The sequence below is a fragment of the Eucalyptus grandis genome, chromosome 5, assembly GCF_016545825.1.
Source record: "Eucalyptus grandis isolate ANBG69807.140 chromosome 5, ASM1654582v1, whole genome shotgun sequence".
In the NCBI taxonomy this organism is placed as follows: domain Eukaryota; kingdom Viridiplantae; phylum Streptophyta; class Magnoliopsida; order Myrtales; family Myrtaceae; genus Eucalyptus; species Eucalyptus grandis.
Window position 1 is genome coordinate 38,000,777 of NC_052616.1, and position 22,324 is coordinate 38,023,100.

At 38.6% G+C, this 22,324-nt stretch overlaps 2 protein-coding genes across 8 annotated transcripts; both read right to left on the reverse strand.

Moving 5' to 3' along the window:
- Positions 1-17: 17 nt before the first annotated feature.
- LOC104444754 lies at positions 18-2,226 on the reverse strand. 2 transcript variants are annotated; one of them, XM_039312464.1, is made up of 3 exons: positions 1,893-2,226; positions 500-537; positions 18-376 (listed from the first exon to the last, which is right to left on the reverse strand). In XM_039312464.1, the coding sequence occupies exons 1-3, from the start codon at positions 1,968-1,970 to the stop codon at positions 133-135; spliced, it is 360 nt and encodes a 119-aa protein (XP_039168398.1). In that variant the 5' UTR covers positions 1,971-2,226; the 3' UTR covers positions 18-132. The 2 variants fall into 2 exon arrangements, 1 of the variants encoding a protein (XP_039168398.1); XR_005551098.1 differs by lacking the exon at positions 1,893-2,226 and having other exon boundaries at positions 18-398; positions 500-854.
- Positions 2,227-8,684: 6,458 nt separating this feature from the next.
- LOC104424471 (disease resistance protein RUN1-like) lies at positions 8,685-19,085 on the reverse strand. Of its 6 annotated transcripts, XM_039312429.1 has the most exons (9): positions 18,581-19,085; positions 15,884-16,976; positions 15,519-15,797; positions 12,286-13,135; positions 11,231-11,957; positions 10,900-11,090; positions 9,677-10,270; positions 9,226-9,373; positions 8,693-9,142 (listed from the first exon to the last, which is right to left on the reverse strand). In XM_039312429.1, the coding sequence occupies exons 1-4, from the start codon at positions 19,048-19,050 to the stop codon at positions 12,440-12,442; spliced, it is 2,538 nt and encodes an 845-aa protein (XP_039168363.1). In that variant the 5' UTR covers positions 19,051-19,085; the 3' UTR covers positions 8,693-9,142; positions 9,226-9,373; positions 9,677-10,270; positions 10,900-11,090; positions 11,231-11,957; positions 12,286-12,439. The 6 variants fall into 6 exon arrangements, with proteins under 6 accessions (XP_039168366.1, XP_039168367.1, XP_039168364.1 ...); XM_039312432.1 differs by having other exon boundaries at positions 8,685-9,109; positions 11,231-13,135; XM_039312431.1 differs by having other exon boundaries at positions 10,900-11,053; positions 11,231-13,135.
- Between the last annotated feature and the right edge of the window lie 3,239 nt (positions 19,086-22,324).

The following is a 22,324-nucleotide window of genomic DNA, read 5'->3' on the forward strand; positions in this document are numbered from 1 at the left end:
AAGGCAGCCGGTTGCAAGCGACCCACAATCATCTTTGTAAATGAACGAACATCTGGGCATTGAAATTTGTCCAGAACCTCCCGAGTTTCATCTGGGTTTTCATTCCTAAGGTGTCCAGAGACTGTAGGACCATCACAGGTCACATGACTCGCATGTCTGAAGAAGCGCTTGGAGAGATGGATGCAGGTTTCGGATGAACTGAGCCATGAAGAAGGGAATGAACGTGTGCAAGAGCATCTGAGATTTGGGAAAACGGCATGAAATCTCATCATGACGACAGGCTCCTCTGCTCCTGTTGCCCCGTGGGCAGGACACGCAGGACGTTATCCGGTTTCTTCCTGCTGCAATAACATTCCCATCCTCAATAATCACACAGCTGTTCAATCAAAGAGTCCAATCTGAGATCATTCACTAATTAAGACTGAAATACTAATAATCTTAATTAGAAAATAAAGTAACATATATGCAATGCACAGTTACCGAAAACCAAGTGTCTTACCCAACTGGAACTTCAAGGCTGTCCAACGCAAGCTTTGCCTTATATAAGAAAGAAAATAGATCTTGTTACTTGTTAGGAGAAAAAAATATGAGAATAAGAGTCAAAATTCTCTCATGCATGCATGCATAAAGGCAAATTCAAGAGGAAATCGGCATCACGTTGCCGGCAGTAAAAATGTTTCAGTATCATTATGCAGCTACCAATGGCACAAATGCATGTCTCACCACATACCCATCCTGTAATACAGATGCAAATCCCACCTAACAGTTAAACTGATACAGCTCTAACAACAGCACAGCAAAAATGAGAACTAATTTGAGAAACTACATGTTGCTTAGTTCAGTGTGTCTTATTATGGGTACCTCAGAGGCTTTTCTTTCGTTAATGAGGTTTCACTCAATCATTCAAGAAGCTTCCTGGCGTTTTAGCTTCTGGGTCATTTTCCTTTACAAATGCTATGGCATATAAGGATGAAGAGAGATCCCTGTTGTGAAGCCCTCACAAATCAGAATTGCAATTAGCATCTTGGGATTTTGTCTCTATTCCACTAAATAACTTATGTAAACTCTGTGTTTCTCGTGATTTTTTTCTTTTTCCATATCCACACCACAGTACCAGAGAAAATAACCACCCAACTAATTATCCATGGGCACAACCGATGTTGACATTATTCTCGTGCTCCAAGTAAATTTGGTTTTAAATTTTCCCTAGGTGCTAAAGTCAAAAAGTGGTAAAAGGATTGCACCATCAAGCAAACACCTTTCCTGGTGGCTGACCATCTCATTGCATCTTCTTCATTCATCTCTGGTTTTGCCTCTTCAAAAGCCTTATGAAACTTAACACAGAGTCCTATCCCAGTGATCGAAGCTTTTGACAATTTAATTGTCCTGGCAAACCTATCACCCACTGCACATCTTTATAATAGGCACATACTACACATCCACATGCCCTAGACAACTCAAAAGCACCCAAATCCATCCCTCCCTCCCTCTCAACCTACAGCGCCCGGATTGACTCCGTTTTGTGCCTGAAAAGGGGACTAAACCACCCCATGTACACCCAACTTCCCTTTGTTGCACTCGGCCTTGCTTGTTTTTCCTTTAAACCTAGACTTCACCTACTTATTTCAATAAATTACCACCTATGAAAAGAGAGAAAGAAAACCTATACCTTCTAGGGATTGTTGCTGATTTTGCTGCATGTAATGTCGATTACCAACAGATGCACTACCAAGCATCCACAGACAACACTTACAAACAAACACTTATTCAACATCTCTTGTCCAAATTCAACTTCAAGTTCCCACGCAATTATAGCACCAAAAGGAATCAGACTCAAACTTCAGCTCAAGCATTTCATCAACTTAAATACAATCAGCCGTGCCAGGCGTTACCTGATCTATAGCAAGCCGCATGAAACCCAGAACCTCAGAAGAGAATCGTTCACCCGAAGCTATGTTATCAGTTTCCATGGCTTTGGTCGGCGGTGGTAGCCCGTCGCCTCCCACTGGCCGGTCTCCGTCGCCGTCGGGTTCGCTAGGGACTCCGTTTCGGGAAGACGGACTCCTTCCGTCCGTTCGTAGCCTCCGTTGGCAGGTGGCGATCTTCCGCTTCGTCGGAGATGGCTGGTGTGGGGATGGAAGATGAGGCGTCGGTGGAGTTGGAAGTTTGGGCTACGGCGGAGGAGAAGAGAAAAGGAAGAAGCTTTACAACACCGGGAAAAATCAAAGAAAATGAAGAAATAAAAAAAATAAAAAAATAAAAAAGGTTTAAGAGGGGACAGTGGGAGTGCATAATCAGACGGAAGGTTAAAATTGTCGAGAAAGATGTCTCTTTTTATTTCTCAACCTTGAAGTTCTCGTCCAAATTTGATTCCATTACTAGAATGTGAAAAAGTCCAGTTGATGATGACTACCGACCCCGGAGAGAGCGAGAAGCGGGGATGTTCAGAATTTCTCTCCTTCAAAGACGAAAGGCCTTCACCAATGAATAATGATTCGCGGTCGAAATATGAAATAATTTTGGAGACGAGCAAAGTGGCAACAATAAAATAAAATAAAAAAGACAAAGTACATTCCGGTTTGGTGGCAGAATTAACACAATTTATTTGGGATAGTTAGAGAACTTTTAACCTAGTATTCCCATTTGACCCAAAAAAAAAAAAAAAAAAGAACTAGTACGCCCGGAGCGGGTTAAGTTAAAAAAGGCCTCACCCGATCGATGCTTAACATTTTCATGCTGGGATTAATGTCAACTTATGCCCTCATGACATGGGCCTTCTGGCTTGTTTCGTCACATACGGTATACACCATTTATCGATTAGCTCCTATTTGGCATTGGCAATATGCACCATATTTGTTGAGCAAATGAGTCACATCAGCAAAGAAAAGAAAAAGCACGATGTGGCACACTATTTAACGAAAGGACCACGTTAAGTTATATTTTAAAAGTTTAGGTACTCGGGTGCACAAAAGAAAAGTTGAGACATTTAATTATAAAATCGACAAAAATTTCAAGTATTTGTAGTGTTATTACCCCTAAAAAATTATGATATAGTGAAATTTTTATTTTCTTCCGAATTGTTCTTACATTTACTTTCCCATGTCAACTGGATCCTATTAATTTATCAACCATTGGAATACATATTCAAGGAAACCAAAAGCAAGTTGAAAACAATGAAGAGTTGAAGTCTGTTGTTCTTGCGCTCACAAAGATCCCGTGTTCTCTCTGCAAAACCAGTTCCTTCCAGTGCTACAAGCAACTACGAAAACGTGAATCTCTGCTTTCCCAACTGGAAGTGGTTGTTTCCGTCGGGTAAGAGAACTCTCATCAGAGATAATCGACGAAACGCTCAAGCAGCACTTGTACATGCCTCCCTTATTAAAGGGTAACTGCCACTGCAATTTGGACCTATAGAGAAAATTACATGAAGTATATACGCAAAAGTAAAGTCAAGAGAGATATACCTTCATGAACTAGTAGAACAATAATAAAAGAAAATTGACAGTATAAAACATATAGCAGGGAACATCAACCACAGACACAGCCAAGGTAGTTGCATCTCCTAACGAAAATCATCCACTTGTACTTCAAAAAGCTGCAAACTAACATGCTTCTCTTCCTACTTCTTGCAGAGGAAGCCGTGAATTAAAATAGCCAAATTGCTCTTCAGTGAAACCTCTTTTATCATCACCCGCTGCACATCTTTATTAAAGGCACATACTACACATCCACATTTCCTAGACAACTCAAAGCACCCAAATCCATCCCTTCCTCCCTCTCAACCTACAGCACCCAGATTGACTCCGTTTTTTGCCTGAAAAGGGGACTAAGCTACCCCATGTACACCCAACTTCCCTTTGTTGCACTCTGCCTTGCTTGTTTTTCCTTTAAACCTAGACTTCACCTACTTATTTCAATAAATTACCACATATGAAAAGAGAGAAAGAAAACCTATACCCTCTAGGTTGTTGCTAATTTTGCTGCCTGTAATGCTGATTACCAATGGATGCACTACCAAGCATCCACAGACAACACTTACAAACAAACACTTATTCAGCATCTCTTGTCCAAATTCAACTATACATTCTTCAAGTTCCCACACAATTATAGCACCAAAGGAATCAAACTCAAACTTCAGCTCAAGTATTTCATCAACTTAATACAATCAGTTGTGCCAGGCGTTACCTGATCTATAGCAAGCTGCATGAAACCCAGAACCTCAGGAGAGAATTGTTCACCCAAAGCTATGTTATCGGTTTCCATGGCTGCGGTCATTGGTGGTAGTCTGTTGCCTCCACTCGGCAGTCTCTGTCACCTTCAGTTCACTAGGCTGTTTTATGAAGAACTTCCTCTGTTTGTTGGCTCCATTGCAAGTGGCAATCTTCCACTCATCAAGGCTCGCTGGTGTCAGATGAAACATGAGCAATCGAGATATTGAAAATGGCATCAATGGAGTTCTAAGTTTGCCTATGGTGAAGATAAGGAAGGAGCTTAGGAGTTATCAAAGAAAGAAGGTGGAGAGAACGAATTAAAACAAAGAAAAAGAATGATAGAAGAAAGAATTACAGAAATTTATTTTAGGATATATATAGTTAACTTGGTTTAAGGGGAATTAATGAAAAGAAAAAAGAGGTTAAATGGGATGCATGCGTGCATAATTAGGTGGTTATGCATAGATGCAAATGAATATTTATTTATAAAGTATGTGGTCCTTAAAGACCAATTATATTTCTACTATGATCAAAGGTAGTTTGGAAAGATGAAACTCAATTTTGACTTAGGCTCTATTTGACTGAAGGAAAATATTTTGCCAGAAGATTTCTATTTCCATTTTTAAGTGTTTGGTGTGGGAAAATAAGCTGGTCAAAGAAAAATGACTTCAGTCAACCAGAAAATACCAAGTTTAAAAATAAGGAAAATGACTTCCTAATTTTAAAGGTGGAAATCATTTTCCAAAAAAGTATGGAGCACTATCCATACCCAAGTGTTTTGACAGATGACCAGGTAAAAAAAGGATTTTTTTGGAGCATGCATGTTCACTAGGAGACCACAGAATTCTCCAGACAAAACTAGCATAAACTGGCAGGCTAATCATGGCAATGATAAACATACATTTCATGTCTCACTACACCGGTTTCTTCCTGCCAGAATGATGTTCGCATCCTCAACAATCACACAGCTGTTCAATCAAACTATAACATAAATAAATTTGAGATCATTCACTAATGAAGGCTGAAATACTAATCATCTTAATAGAAAATAAACAACATATCTGAAATGCACCTACCAAAACCGGTTTCTTACATGACCGGAACTTCAATGCTGCATTTTATACAAAAGAGGCAAATAGGTCTCGTTACTTGTTAGGAGAACAAATTATGAGGACAATAGGTAACTCAGGAAGAAATCAGCATCAAGTTGCCAACAGTAGAAATATTTCAGTATCAATATGCAGCTACTAATGGAATGAATCCATATCTTGCAGATATAAGATCAAGATCTTGCGGGTCCAGTATAACATACTGGTCACAAACTTCCAAGTAATGATTATTAATACATACTCATCCTGTAATTCAGATGCAAATCCCACCTAAGACTCAAATTGATATGGCTCTAACAACACCAATGCAAAAACAGCAACTAATATGAGAAACTACATGTTACTCATACCAGTGTGTCTTATTATTGGTACCTCAGAAGTTAACCTTTCATTAATCAGGTTTCACTCAAAAATTCAAGAAGCATCTAGGAGTTTTAGCTTCTCAGTCATTTTCCTTCTTAAAAACCGCAGCACATAAGGATAAAAAAAGAATCCTAAACTATTGCAAAAGCCTCAGAATTCAGAATCGACAATCAGCTTCTTGTGCTTTTGTCTCTGTTCTACTGAATAGATTATGTAAACTCCGCATTTCTTGTGATTATTTCTTTTTCATATCCACAGTTCACAGGGCGAAAGAAAATAACCACCTAACCAGTTATCCATGGACACAACCGATGTTGATATTACTCTCACACTCCAAGTAAATTTGGTTATCAATTCTCCCTAGTTGCCAATGTTAAGATGTAGTTAAAGGACTCCACTATTGAGCAACCTTTCCTAGTTCCTTGCCATCTCCATCTTCTTCATTCCTCCATCGTTTTGCCTCTTCAAGCGCCTCATAAAACATAGACAGAACCCTCTATCCCAGTGATCGAAGTTTCTCAGAATTCAATTCTCCTGACAAACCAATCACCCGCCGCACATCTGTATGATGAGTACATACTACACATCCACATTTCCTAGTCACCTCATAAGCACCCAAATCCCTCCCTTCCTCCCTCCCTCCCTCCCTCCCAACCTACAGCACCCGGATTTGCTCAATTTTTCACCTGAGAAGGGGACTGATCCAACCCATGTATGCCCTCCTTCCCATTATTTCAGCCTTCCTCGCTTGTCTTTCATTCGAACCTAGACTTCACCTACTTCTTTCAGTAAATTGCCACCTATGAAAACAAAGAAAGAAAGGCTATACCTTTTCCAGAGATTGTCGCTGATTTTGCAGCGCGTAACGTCAACAATCTATGAATTCACTATCCAGCATCCACAGAAAAACTCACGAAGAAACACCAGTTCAGCGTCTCTCGAACAAATTCAACAACACGCCCTTCAAGTTCCCGCGCAATTGCAGCACCAACCGCATAGAAATTCAAAATCCATCTCAAGTATTACGTTTAACTTTAAAAAAAAAAAAAAATTTCGGACGAGCCAGGCGTTGCCTGATCTAAAGCAATCTGCACGAAGCCCAGAACCTCAGGAGAGAATCGTCATCAGTTTCCATGGCTTCGGTCGGCGGTGGTAGCCCGTCGCCTCCACTGGCCGGTCTCCGTCACCGTCGGGTTCGCTAGGGACTCCGTTTCGGGAAGACGAACATCGTCTTCTTCTTCTTCCATTTCGTCGGAGATGGCTGGTGTGGGGATGGAAGATGAGGCGTCAGTGGAGTTGGAAGTTTGGGCTACGGCGGAAGAGAAGAGAAAAGGAAGAAGCTTTACAACACCAGAAAAAATCAAAGAAAAAGAAGAAATAAAAAAAAGGTTTAAGAGGGCACGATGGGAGTTAGGGGTGAGCGGTTCCCGGTTCCGGTTCGGTTCCGTCTGGAACCTGGAACCTACCCTGTACGGGTTCCTTATTTTTTGGAACCTCGGAACCTACCCGTCGAACCGAGAACTGGAACCTACCCCGTCACGGGTTCCGGGGGTCGGTTCCGGGTTCCAAAGTTCTTTTTTTTTTTTTCTTCATTTTCAGATTTGAACTATAACGAAGAAGGAAAGAGACAATTAAAGCTTCTATGTTCATAAATTGCCAAAAATAGTTCCTTGGGAGCATAAGGATTTTATAGAAATGACATCCAGCAAATGCACCGGTAATTCATATTTGACTAACCTGTAGTTTCTTCAAAAGGTTGATCAACAGAACCAGGGCAGAAATCAAAAGATCAATTAGGCTCTGCTCCCGATTCCGTTCCAAAAGCAAATCCAATGTGGAGTTGCATTCATCAACAAGGTAATTTGTCCAAAGCAAATCGTTCACACAGAGTGCAGGAAGAAAATCACTAAAAACAGAAGTCCAAACTCCAGGGGAGGAGGTTTTAGTGGCAGATCTCTCAAAACAACTAATGTAGCACATTTAAGCCTTGCACCATGAAGAAAAGCATAAAAGGCTATGCAACAAACTCCACACTGCAGACATAAGCATTATGAAGACATAATAGGAAAAAAGGTTTAAGAGCTGAGCAATTAGTTAATAATATCTGAATTTTACCCCCAAGAAGCAAAAAACTGCGTGTCTGCAAGAATTAGCTGCTCAGGGAAGATATGCGATAAAAACGTCCAAGCTAAACACTGGAATTTGAACCTCTCTCTGATGAGATTGAGAAGATATTTAGAAGAGTTGCAATCAGAAAAATTCAGGACTGATGCCTTGTAAAGGTATAAAAAGGATCCCACCAGTTGTGCATCCATATATAAATATCAAATTTGCCCTAAGAATTACAGGAAGAAGATAGATTGATATCTATGGCAATAACAGCAGTACAACTCCCTCATTTAAAAGTTCAAGCAAAGTCCATATAAGCTAAACAATTAACATGACAAAGAAGAAATTTTCACATGCTAAACCCCTTAATCCATTAAGTATTTCAGACAGCATAAAGCATGAGTCTCGACTGCAGGTCAATGCAACAAAGATATAAAGACCAAGAGCATAATAGTCATTAGGCAGAGGAAAGCAAACAGCAAGAACAATATTAAGGTCCCATAGACTAAGCATCCAGTAAAATCAACACAATCTATAGCCCAATACAAAGGCTCCACACCAAATCTCTTGAAGAAGGAAGATCAAAACCAAACCTTGAAAAATTCAAAAACTCAACGAAGCCAGATCATGTCCAAGAAGATAATAGTGTATTAGTTTTTTTTTGGTAAAAATAACAGTGTATTAGTTCATTAATTAAAAATCCAAAATATAATTAGTGATAATATAAGCACCATCAGAAGAAGGCATTCCACTAAGACAAGGAAAAACTCACCATAACTGTTTGAGGACCTCTCAAGCATAAATCTACAGTTAATTAAAACAGTGTAGATAACTGTAACAGCACATTCATCATATAACGTTGCAGCAACAGTCTACACCAACGAGTCTAAAGTAAGCCACTAAAAAATTATTGTAAATTATATACATTTCAAGATAACAAACATACAGAGTTCTCAGATATGAAAGCTAAAATCTGAAATGCTGTTGTCAGCTGAGCTACAGAAGAATCACGAAGTGCAACTCCATCAAATGTTTTCTCAGAGATTATTTTCCCAAGATTCTCCATTACATTTACATCAGAACCACTGGAAGGATCTCCAACAGCATGTTCAACATCCATGAGATCTGACACTAGAATACTAGTCAAAGTTAAGTGAGCATCTCCGCCAGAAGCTAACACAGCGGCATACTGTAGAAGACCAACAGGCCCATTTTTGTGATAAACTACACCAGCATCTATCCATTCCAAAAGTCGTGTGGGAGAGTCTTTTCTATTTGACCCTGGGGATGAGGAATGTAAAGCTCCATGAAGTTCAACTGCACGTTCAATCCAGGAGCCCAGAGAAGATGCTGTGGAATCAGTAACAATGATTTCAAAAATCTCTGCTGCTGAATGAAAAAGAGATCACTTAAGAAACAAAAAAAAAACCCACCAGTTCCTGTATGGGCGGGGTCGGTTCCTGATTTCACAAACGGGGTAATGACCCTAATCGATCCGGTTTCAAGTTTTAGGACGGAACTTATCATCCATAGAATCCTTAAAGCTAGAGGGTGAAACGACCTCCTCAGCCTTCCCACTATCTAAGGGCAAAGAAAAACGAATAAGATCAACTGGCTCAATTTCCTAATGGAAAATGCTGTCAGCCCAGAAAAAAACAATAACAATAATGACGATCACGTCTCTCGTCTATCCTCATCTCTCTCTCTCTCTCGATCTCGAGACGCGTTGTCACGAGGATGTATCCATGAACAGGGGAAGGAGAAGGGGCAACGCGAAGGACAATGGGAGGGTTGTTGACGAACGAGATCTGCTCAGGCAACCCCTTTGTTTGAATCCCCATTAAAAATCAAAGCTAGTGCAATAACCAAGAAAGTCAAACGCACCCTTTTTTCCAGAAATCCAATTTGACAGGGCGAGCGGCGTCCGGCGCTAAGCAGTGAGAAGGGACGTCGGTCGCTCAGTCGCTGGCGGCATCAGGCGTCGCGACTGCTGGCGTCGGAGCAGAGGCGGAGACAGCAGCAGCGGCGTCGTGGGTCAGAATCGGAGACCAGCAGCTACGATCGGACGGCCTGAGGACGGAATCGCGGCAGGAACGGTGGCTTCTGGCGTCTGGTTGCAGCGGCGGTGGAGCAGAGGAGGACCCAGCAGCAGGGGCGTCGGGGCTTCTGGCGCGAGCAGAGGCGGTGGGTCGCGAGCGGAGACGAGCTCGGCTCAGATCTGCCTGCGTCGGCTAGTCGGCGACGGGCGTCGAGGCAAAGCACGGCAGCGACGGGCGTCGAGCGGCGTCCGGCGGCGGTGGCCGGCGCTGAGCAGTGAGCAGGGACGTCGGTCGCTGGTCTTCGGGGCAACGTCGTCAGGTGTCGCGAATGCGGGCGTCGAGCGACGTCGGCGACTGGCGTCCGGCGGCGTCCGGCAGCGGTGGCCTTGAGGGCGAGCGGCGTCCGGCGGCGAGACTTAGAGCGGCGTCCGGCGAGACTCTGAAAAACTGTGTCACAACTGAGAGACTGAGAGTGAAAGGGTCGGGACTCGAGAGCACCGAGCGGGGGAGGAGGGTTCCTTTTGGAACCCTAACCGGTTCCGAAACCGGTTCCGCGACCGGTTCCGGAACCGGGATCGCCGGTTCCTGGAAAAATGGAACCGGGAACCGGAACCGGTCCTTTAAGAACCGGGAACCGCGCTCACCCTAATGGGAGTGCATATCAGACGGAAGGTTAAACTGTCGAGAAAAATGTCTATTTTTATTTCACAAAAAATTCAACATTTATAATTCTCAAAAAGTCAGTTATCAAGAAAAAAAAATGACATAGTGAAAGTAACTATGCCCTCAAGGTTGTTATGCAACACGAGTTTAAATTTATTTACAATATAATAAAGCGAAAAGAGAGAGATTGTGATCGCTCAATGATTCAGTATTTGAGTATGAAAATGGCGAATGAGGATTTGGATTGAGAGATAAATCTATGGGCTAATGAAGTGCGAAGAAAAGAAGATGCACTGGAAATCAAAATTACAAATAAAGGAAATGATTTTTGAATCAAAACTGGGTGGAAATGAATGTGCAAAGAAAGAGAGTGAAAATGAGAACAAAGATAGATAGAGAACCCACGGAGAGTGTTGTTGGATGCGCGTCTCTCTCTTGTCTGATGCCTTCGTCCTCTATATACTCCAATGGATGTTTGTGTCTCTCTTCCAAATTGTCCCTCCACTCCGCCGGCATCAAAATGCACATCCCAAGCCCCTTCATCTAGTTCGCTCCAAGTCTGATCATTTCCATCGTTGTAGCTAGCAAAGTTAATGCTAGTTGAAGTGGACACATAAAAAACCTCAATGAATTTATATATATGGGTAAAAGTGAGAACTAACATCAAGTTATTGAGAAAAGAAAACGAGAAGGGAAAAAAAAAGCATTGTAATGGAGATCAGCTGAGTTCACTTACCTAAGAATTGCTTCCTTGCTAAGTTCCCATCATCCTAACAACAAAAGCAGCGAGCAAACACTGCCATACTCATCTCTACCAACCCAATCAGAAGTCCCCATTGTCTTGGTTCGCATGCCTCGAGGGAGAAAAGCTCATGATTTCTCGTTGGTACCATTTGACTTTGCTCCTCACCACTCACTTGACAATCTTGCAAGTCCTCCTGTAGATCTGCTTCGCTTGAATTATCTTCGTACATGAGTGAACTCCCGGCTATTGAATTTGTTGATTCATGACCGACTTCATAGAGTAAAGCTAGGTCTATAAGTTGATTATCTTGAAGATCCACCTTTAAATCATTCCCTAATTGCTTGCATATTATTCGGAGTCCCCAATTTTTCAATTTTTTCGATTTTGTAACGCTCAACTTTACATTATTCCCATCAATTTGACCAAAATCAGTTACTCCCCACAAGTTAGATAGTTTGACATAGCGAAGGTAGATATGTTCCGAATGCAATGGATAGGGGAACTGTTCGTGTATTGTATTCTGCTCTTTACCATCGACGTGTGCGCGCACTAAAATGTTGTCATGTTCAACATCGCCGAGAATGCCACAGAATACCAATCCAAGAATCTTGTCATACAAGTCCTTTGAAACTGTGACAGACACGGAATCCTCTTCAATAGGAAGGACCCATTGTGGCATCTCTCCTTGAGGGAGAACTGTTTTGAAAACAGTATGTTCCTATGACAAAGATAGACCAGTAGAAAGTATCCAAGTTAGTATTAGTAACCAAATGAGAAGATCCATTGATCCTTGCTTGCATTAATACATAAGTCTCATGCAATAGAAATCATTCCCATAAAAGTATAGGAGCCACCGAAGTTACATGCATATACATGCAGAACCTCTTCATACTTGTTTGTATTTTTTCTTAAGCCTTCGGTCTTGCATTTTCTACTATGGCAATATACAAGCACACAATGGACCTAGCATAATATACTCCAGATCAATATGGTGTGTTTGTGTGTGTATGAGAGAGAGAGAGAGAGAGAGAGAGAGAGTATCTAACCTGGTCAAATGAGTCTACCCCATCAGCCAAACCTTTACGGGCAACTTGATGAATTGAGGATAAATCTTCATTTGTTTGTAGAGATTTGCAATTATCCGCATAAAAACTCAAAAACGGGGGAAGCTCGGGAATCTTTTGTAATTGATGGCAGTTTTCAACTTGCAACCTGATACAAACGATCACGCTTATTGATGGATGGAGGAAGGGCAATAATATTGTTCTCCGCCAGATCTAATCCACTCAAGAGGGGAAAACAAGAAAGATTCTCAAGAAACTCTACTTCATACAGATTACATCCTCTAAGGATTAATCGCCTTAAATTTGAAAGTCCGGCCTTCATGCACGAATCAATTGAATTCTCATACATTGGAAACCCGATTAAATTCGTGCAATACTCAACGGCCAAGTTTGTAAGGTTTTGTAACTTATAAATGCTAGATGGAAGATTTTCCAGGTTCTTGCAATCCTTTATATGCATTTCTTGCAAAGCAGCAAGATTTTCTATTGACGTGGGAAGTTCTTTAATAGCGATCCCTTCTAAGATAAGCCTTTTAAAGCCTTCGAGTTTATGTGGAATATCAGGGAACCTTTCAAGTTTCATGCAATGACAAAGATCGAGTGCTTGCAGCTTTTTAGACTTGAGCACATTGGGAAAAACACTAAGTTCAGAGCACTCCCTTAAATTCAACACCTGCAACTTGTCAAGATATGCGATGGACTCATGGGCTTCTACCAAATTTTTGCAATGACTGAAATCCAAATTCTCAATATTTGGAGTATACGAGAGGTCAGGCATGCGAACCATCGACTCGCAATGATTGAATTTGATGTACTTCAAATTTTGGAAGTCCTGCAAAAACAGAGAAACCAACTTTGATAAACACTATGAACTTATTATATATTAAGTAATTGATATATGGAGCAATTTGTTTATTTAAAGAAGAAATGATTTGTCGTGGCGTCCACAAATAGGCCTATGTAAGTTGTTGTACATAGATAGGGGAGTCGAAACTCGTGAAATGGTGGTAATGTAATTTCAGACATCATTCACATTGTCCATGGTTTTATATATTGATCATTAATAATATCATAATTTTTTTGTGGGGGCTTAGCTTGATTGAGGATTATAAAATTGGCTACACAACACGTGGGGAGATTGGGTATCTCAGGGATAATTATATATCCTTGACTGTTACATAATCTATCTTGACCTAGCGTATATGTCATAATTACATATGCTCAGGCCACAACGCCTTTCTTGTGGAGGGAAGCAAGGAGCTTTTGTAGATCGGACAACTTGGAACCCACTAGTCAAGTTTCCGATTGAATTTCTTAACCTAGTAATTAACTTTTCATTCAAAGTTACTTTAAACTGATTTTGCGATAATTAAATATTGTCTTGAGAAATTACTAAAAACTTAAAAACTTTACCAGTACTTACGCATATATAGATGAGCAAATTAGAGCTAACTCTCATCATTTTACATTTTAGATATTATTTGAAAAAAATTGAAAATATATAGATACACAATGCGAAAAAGTTCACAAATAAAATTGGGTTAAGAGTTATTAAAAAATTAGAATAAATACCATTAAAAATCCCAAATCATTATACAAATTTACCTCTAACTAGTTTTCATCTCACAAAAGCCCTTAATTAGAACAATGATGAAATATTTATCCCAAATTAATTTTTGTCTAACAAAAAATCTTTAACCAATACTCCTCACCCAAATCTACCCTCCTTTGGCAGATGAAAATTAGTTTGTGATAAAACTATCTTGCATGTCATGCATGTGGCAATTACAAAATTCAAGTCAAGTGTCATGTGGCAAGCATGCGAATGTAGGCCACATGACAAAACTATGCCACACGCCATGCCACGTGACAACCATAGAAGCATAATGAAGTGCCACATGGCGAGTGCGGATTTTCGGCCATGTGACAAAACTATTCCATTTGTGATGTCATATGGCAATCGCAAAAACAAAGTGAAGTACCATGTGGCAAGCATAGGAATGAAGACTCTGCTAGGTCTGGCTTTAACGATTGATGAATAGGGGATATAAATACTTTCAAAATGTACTTGTGTAAAGATTAAAAAACTTTAGTTTTTTTTTTTTTTGAAGTCATTTCAAGGACAATGAATGCAACTTTGACAAACATTCGGAAGAAAATAAAAATTTCATATACTCATTTCAAAATCTTACTCTAACTTTCTATTAAGAAACTAGTGGAATGCCCCCTCTGGATCACTCACATTGATTTAGTTGTGCACACATTACTGGAAAAGTTCCTAATAAATACTCCACCATGTCCACTTAGAAGTGTTGCTCCTTAAGAAATGATTTAAGCAACTAACAATGCATTACTTGCCTTCAAACCTTCGACTCAACTAATTTTATTGATGCTAGGCAAATCCTCGCCATTTAGGAACGTGCATTGGGTACGTGGCCTACCACTAAACCAGCCATTTATTGGGTGTTTTTATTTCTACCTACATGTCAACCGGTAGGTTTGTCATATTTTTATTTCCCTTTTGTCCAATCACTATACATTCTTTTTAAGTAATAAAGTTCATACATAAACAACCGACAGCAAATTGCATTTTGAATTTTTCACTTGGTAGATTTGATCTGATTTTGAAATATATCTATGTTAGTAGTTAGAGATATTACGTATAAAAAGCATGTAAACTTTATATATACTATATATAAGGTAAAGATGATCTCCTACTTTAAAAGATTTCAATCTTTTTTCTTTTTTATATTCCTTCCATCAAGTATCCTCAGTTACTTATTCTACCTATATTATATAATGGACATATACATGAAATTGATTATTTTATTTTTTATCTCTCGCTATTTCAATATGAAAAGTCAAATTTTCTAATGATGCAATGGCCTTCATTAAAAAAAAAAAATCTCAAATCTTGCAATATCTTTCTCTTTCCACATGTATGTATAAAACTTCTCTGTATTGTATATTTTATTGACAAAAATGTTTCCATTGAGTATTTCTAATGAAGTTTTTTGCTTACGTTATCAAATGTCAATTTTGCTTCAAGTAAAAATATCTCTAACGCAAGTAATTAGGGTCATGTTGAAAGAAAATAGCGAAGTGGTACCTGAAATAGAGGAACACCACTACCTTTTGCTTACTAGTACATACAATATGCATCTACATATAAAAATTATGTAGATAATAAAAAGGTATATGTTGATAATGCTCACCTTAAATTGTTTTAGAACTCCTATGATATTGCCTTTACTCATATCAAGTCCCACCAATTTCTTTGGACCAGCAGAAAATTCTGGAATCTGATGAGTACATCCAGGCCATTCAAACCATCTAAGCTCATTAGGAAGACATATAGGGCCTTGAAAAGAATCTTGCACGTTGTGCAAGATGAGCAATCTCAACCTTCTCATTTTTGTAAAATCTTCAGGACCGATATGCATCTCTGTCGGCTCAGGTAGTTCCAACACTATGGCTTTTATAGCACAATCTCCCTATATATACAAAATTAGGTTATGCATTTTTAGTAATTAGAGTAAAAAATAACTAGCAAAATTTTGATCTTATTCACAAGTCTTACCATGTCACGTGACAGAACATCAGCAACATCATCATACATCCATAGTCTACTACGTCTTCCAGGATCATCTCGACATTCTTGGTTCACAATATCTTTACCCATTGCTTGAATCAAGTCATGCACTTTTAGGATTATGCCATCAAAGCGTATCAAGGACCTCTTAATGAGAGTATCAAATCCTACCGCTGTTAGAAGATCGCAACTATTGAGAACTTTCTTTGTATACTCTCTTTTCCGCCCATTAAAGAAGCAAGCAATGTGGAGAAAGATCTCTTTCTCATTTTCATCTAGTCCATCATAACTCACTTTGAGCACATTATTAATTTTCTTGTCAGGAATCCTAGAAAGTTTCATTAGTGTACTTTTCCATACATCTTCTGTTGTACCACATAATAAGGAACCTAGCACCTCAAGTGCTAAAGGGAGGCCTTTAGCATAATTTAGAGCACTGTCCACTAGATCTGTTCTAATTTGGTGTGTTTGAAAAGCATGCTTAGTAAGTAGATCATGAGCTTGATTGTCATCAAGTGCTTCAACTTCATACACATGATCTTTATCTATTCGGTGGCAAGTTAGCAAATGTTTGTCTCTTGTGGTAACGATGATCCTACTTCCATTACCAAACCACTTGCCTTCTGCTAAAGTATTCAACTGGCGCAAGTCATCCACATCATCAAGGATGAGGAGAACTTTTTTGCGACCTAGTCTGCGTTGTATTAGCTGAATAGCTCTGTCAACATTGGAAACTTCTAATCTTTGTTGTGGTAATAGTATATCGTTTAGTAATATTTCTTGCAAAGTAACTAAACCCTTGGCTTCTGAAGTTTCTCGAACATTTTCCAGAAAACATGAACCCTCAAATTTTCTGAATATAACATTGTAAAGAGCTTTCACTAAACTTGTCTTCCCTATACCTCCTTGTCCCCATATTCCCACCATGAGAACGCCATCATCAGACTCAAGATTTAACATAGATTTCAGCTTAACAACTCGGGAGTCTATCCCAACTGGATGCTTAGCAACATGCAAAGGTGTTTGAGCTAGGTAAGTGGAGATCTTCTTCACAATTTCTTGAATAAGCTTGGACTCATCTCTGACGAAAATGGAAAAAGAAGTTATAGCATCATTTTAGGGATTTGAATAAGCAAATAACCGGCAATCCCTAGCTAACAGTAACAGAGCAGTGCGTCACATTTTCAGATAATCACAGCCAAAACAAGATGTATTCCCACCCAGATGAATTAGACCTCTAAGAGCTCCACACCAATCAAAATAAGTTCAAGGTTTTGACTTTTAGTTTCCAAGTGAACTTGTTCTTTTGATTTATACATGACGATTTACTTATTTTTCGTTCCGACTATTATATGTGATTTATTTATGTTTTTAATCAAGAAGAAGCGTTATACTGGACTTCAAACGGTGATTAAGATTTCGATTCCGAAACTTTTAAATTCCCTGAAGCACGATATTATTGCTTCACGTGGCCTATGAACACTAATTATCCTGTATCACGCGTTGCAAACTTTTTGATTCCTTCCAAAGAAATGGGTAAGTACAATAACACTACTTAACATTTTGTCCATTGGTCGATCAAGTTTTAATCTTTTATTCTGTTCAAATGAGTTTCAGCCGGTAAAGTCCCAGTGTCGATTTTCTATTATTGGAAAAAGCCAAGTGTCTATTGCATGTGATTTTTCGAACTCAATGCCAGCTATAACGAGTTTAGGACGTGGTCGACCAAAATCAAAGATCTATGGAACTCAATTTTACCAAAATGAAACGAGAGGACCTCAATAGCCCACTGATAAAATGTCTAGAACTTTTATTACACTATGAGGAGGGCAACAAGTACCCAAAAGAAAGAGCTACGGACCTTACCCGAATGAAACTGGGCTTAGCAAAAGCTAAAGGCATAATTCTATTATTCGATGCCCAAGAATAGGTTTCTTTTCATGCTGGTGAATTTTAATAAATATTGGTAATTGTCAAAAAAAAAAAACTGTCAAAAAAAAAAATCGGTGACTTTTTCTTTCACATAACTTGTTAGTGACTTACCAATGCTTTCATAAAATTACCAACAACTTTTTATAAATTGCACATTACCCATTTCGTACTAACAGACTAAATTTGATTTGCATAACTTATGACCTCAAATTTACTAATTTTTATCTGAAATTACTAACACAAATTAGAGTGACTCACCACCATCTCTGATAATGTTAAATAATTACTCACTAGTTTTGGATTACCAACTCTCACTTTAGCTACTTATCAATATTTACTTGTTCTTTTAATTTGCCAACTTTTCTATTGGGTTGCTAGCTCTCATTTGAGTTTATTATTGACTTACCAATTTTTCTTAAATTAAGTTACCAACTAATTTTAGGTTAACAATTCTCATTTGAGTTACTTGTCAAGTTTATTTTCTTTAATTATCAAATTTCTTATCTTTTGCCAAATTTTATTTATCTTTCTTAACTACACTTAGATTCACCAATTCTTTTATGAGACTAACTTAAACCTAACACTAACAAGCTTAAGAATTTTCAGGAATCATAAGATGAAGCATCTATACATATACTTCAAGGCATATGTGGGTCGATTTAGTTATTTGATCTATTTTTTTTAAAGACAATATTCGTGCTTACTTGTAAAGATTACTTTTCTTACAAAAAATATGGTCACCACTTTACTTACCCATCATTCAGATGCCACCCAGACAAATTCCCAGCATCAGAAAGAGCTTCCTTCCATCTCTTCACTTTCTCCGAATCCTTCCCGAACTTGGACTCTTGCTTAGCCAAAGATCTCTGATAACTCTCTCTACCCTCCCTCACTTCTCTTGGATCCACTTTGTAAAACACTGGTAGAACAGTGAGGTCCTTTTGCTCCTTGCACTCCATAATTTTCGCCACCTCTTCCAAGCACCACGTTGAGGAAGCATAATTCTCAGAGAAAACGATGATTGCAATGTACGATTCTTCAATGGCCTTCATAAGCAACGATATTTGTTCTCCCTTTTTCAGTTCCTCACTATCCCGAAAAGTGTATATTCCATTTCGGTGTAAAGCTTGGTAGAGATGGCCGACGAAGTTATTACGCAAGTCCATGCCTCTAAAACTCAAGAATACGTCGTAAATCTTTTTGGATTTTGATGAAGAAGCCATTGGACAATGGAGTTTAAGAATCGGCAATGACTAGAAGCAGAAAATTTGAAACTGTGTGTTCAGTTAGTTCATTCACCAATTGATCTTCTTGTTGATTTATTCTTATATTAGAGGACGAAGATGCATGACCTTTTTTTTTTTAGGTAGAGTAGACAAAGAATAATATTAAAACTTTGGAAAATCAAGACCGCATGACACAAGATTCTTTGTGGCCGACAAAAGTAGGGACTAGTAATAGATCACAAACCGACGAACAATTCTAGGGCGGTGGATTCTTGTGATCAAAGTCTATGACCCACTCATAAAAATGACTTTAATGGTTTTCCTCGAAATTTCATCCCCAACTTTTGAGATGATCAAAGTCTATGACCCATTCATAAAAATGACATTAATGGTTTTCCTCGAAATTTCATCCCCAACTTTTGAGATGATCAAAGTCTATGACCCACTCATAAAAATGACTTTAATGATTTTCCTCGAAATTTCATCCCCAACTTTTGAGAAGTTAATTTTTCCTTGCTACATTATAATTTACCACATGACCCCTCAAGAGATATATAGTTAAATGCACAAGCAAGTGTAACAGCAAAAAATGATATTAGATCTATTAACAATAGTAGAACATTGGAAAAACATGGTGCTTAAGTATGGACCGAGATATTTAATAGATATAAACACCTAGACTTATTTTCCGATTCTCTTATTGATCCAAGCTTCTTTGTGGCCTACAAAAGAAGTGGAGAAACCACTGGGGGGTGTTGGATTCTTTTGATCTGGTCATAGGTTTACTAAATAAATAAATAAAAGAAATTGCTCTCTTCCTCAAAATGGCATCCCCAACCTCTGATTGGTTTCTTCTTTACTAGGTAATAATTTAATACATGATTACTCAAGCGATATATAACTCATGTAACGACACATATTTTTTTGCTTGAGACCTTCATTCTTTCACGAGAAAACTAAAATGAATTTTGTCGATAGCGGTGCAATTGGATCCTTAATACAAAAAACTTTTGCTCAGCTTAGTCCCACACTAGCATCTTTTATTGCATTTTTCTGTATTAAACAATAGACACATTTATGTTTTGGCACAATGCATTTAAATTAAACAAAGCTTGTTTCCGTCGAATAAAACAGGGGCTCAACTATGAACTTCAATTTAATTGGCCCGATGGATGTGGCTCAACATGCGAGATTAACTAGACTTAAAAACTCCAAAATCGTAGGAGTTAGCTTCAATTTCATGATAGCGTGATTGGACGCAACTCCAAGATAGTGAAATCGGTCCTAACTCCTTGCTGTGGAGTTAGATATGATTTGGACAAGGTGGATCAAACTCAGAGAGTTGTGGAAGTTTGGATCAAAGGACTTCAAGATGAGGGTTAGATGAGTCGAGGCTGGCCGAGAGAGCGGACTGTTACAAAAAATCAACCGGTTTTTGCAGAGGATTTTTTAAGGAGCAAAATACGGGCAAGAGATTTGGATTACACCTATATATGGCCAAGAATGAGATAAGAGAGGAAAACAGGAAGCGGGTCATTCGGTGATTGATTGAGGAAAATCTGACCGAGAGCTTCGGAGACAGGATGAGGAAAAGATTCGGTGGTTCCTTTTTAAAAAGAGAAAAATACAAGAGATGGGGACTCTTTAATAAAGCAAAACCGATCGTGAGCTTCGAGGGCGGGTGGCTTTCGTGGCTGGGGAATCCAAACAGGGAGATTTTTACTGAGAAGTTGGAAAGCAATGGAAAAGCAGAATCCGCCAAGATTAGATAGCGGGGAGCGGAAGGAAAAAGCTAGAGAGTCAAAAAGTGTATGATTCGTTTCTCACGCTATTTTGATATGAAATTCGCTATGCTTAATCCTTTGCACATGAACTTGTCTAAAGGTGATGTTGCCTAACTGTTCCTTATGCATGATTGTAATAGACAGCGTATGTTTCGTCCATGTTCAGCCCCTTGAAGTATCTTGGACTGACCTTGTTGTTTGTTTGCGTGATTTTGCTTCATCCAGCACGCTTCTATTGATTTGATTTGCTTTTAGATTAAATTCAGTGTTTGTGTAGTTTATAATTTGCAGTTCTCAAAAGTATTCTAATTGTCGTTTTAATGAGAAAATTGTCCAAAAAAATCCTAAACATATAACACACGGCCAATTCAGTCATAAATTTTTCAATTGTCCTTAGTTCTAGCCTTTTTGACAACTTGCCAATTTAGTCCTATGTGTTACGATCAGCGCTGACATTGACTTGCAATTCCTTTTTATAATTTTATGAACATTTTTTTCCCTTCACTAGCCATCACAGGGCCTCATCAATGGCTGGCAGAGGTCGCTGGCCCAGGCGAGGGTTGCCCTCACCGGCCTTAGGTGAGAGACACCGGCAATTGAACAGTTAATTTTGCTTATTTTTCAGAAAATAATGAACACCATAAAAACGGCACTAACCTTTTGCAAATTATCTTAGTAAGTTTTTAGATGACAAAGTATATGAAGGATAACTTTGGTAAAATTATGTGCTAAACCTTGTAATAATAAACATTTCCTTGGATCTTTCACAATTATCTAGATATATATTGAAAAATCAAAACATAGAAATGACATATAAAATCTTTAAATCACACTAAGTTCTTCTTATTATGGCACAGAAAATTTACCATCATATCGAATTTCTCAAAAATCGTTTCAACATCTTCCCTATGTATTATAGTATCCGTACTCTTTGTTGCAGGATTTGTCTTTCTTGTATTAGTGTCTATGAGGGATTTGCAGTCTCCCATGTTGCACATGATCAAGCAATCAAGTTGGTGTTCAAGTCTTATGAAAATTTTAGGCTTCAGGCATATTAAAAATATATGATATAATAAAAATTTCTGCATTGATTAACAAAATCTCATTAAAGTTGTCTCTATATGCGGTGCATAAAAGTTTATATTTGCTTTATCACATAAATCCAATCTTTTGGAGATTGAAATTCCAAATAATAAAACTATTGTGGACTCATGTGGAAATTGGTACAACTAAATTATTAATCATACATAATGTCTCATGCTGAATTATGTGAATCAACATCATTGACAATATGTAGTTTTTACTCCCATTTATATTTAAATTATCCATTCTCAATCATATAAATGTAATGGGCAAGATTTATAAAATTAATGAGCCAGCAATAGCTCATTCACAATTGTTTGTTTTTTTTGTGAGAAAATGTTAGACGCTTTCAAAGCATCATGTCATCAACCACCTACTCCAATAATTCGGTCTGTTTCCGCACG

Excerpts from the sequence above, each read along its gene's own strand:
- LOC104444754 (XM_039312464.1), bottom strand. The coding sequence starts at position 1,970 with ATGGAAACTGATAACATAGCTTCGGGTGAACGATTCTCTTCTGAGGTT. Across the intron at positions 538-1,892 it reads TGCGGCTTGCTATAGATCAG|GCAAAGCTTGCGTTGGACAG; the intron begins GTAACGCCTGGC and ends TTCTTATATAAG. Across the intron at positions 377-499 it reads AGCCTTGAAGTTCCAGTTGG|CTGTGTGATTATTGAGGATG; the intron begins GTAAGACACTTG and ends TTGATTGAACAG.
- LOC104424471 (XM_039312433.1), bottom strand. The coding sequence starts at position 19,050 with ATGGCTTCTTCATCAAAATCCAAAAAGATTTACGACGTATTCTTGAGT. Across the intron at positions 16,977-18,580 it reads GGGTGGCATCTGAATGATGG|AGATGAGTCCAAGCTTATTC; the intron begins GTAAGTAAAGTG and ends CATTTTCGTCAG. Across the intron at positions 13,136-15,518 it reads GAGTTCTAAAACAATTTAAG|GACTTCCAAAATTTGAAGTA; the intron begins GTGAGCATTATC and ends CTGTTTTTGCAG.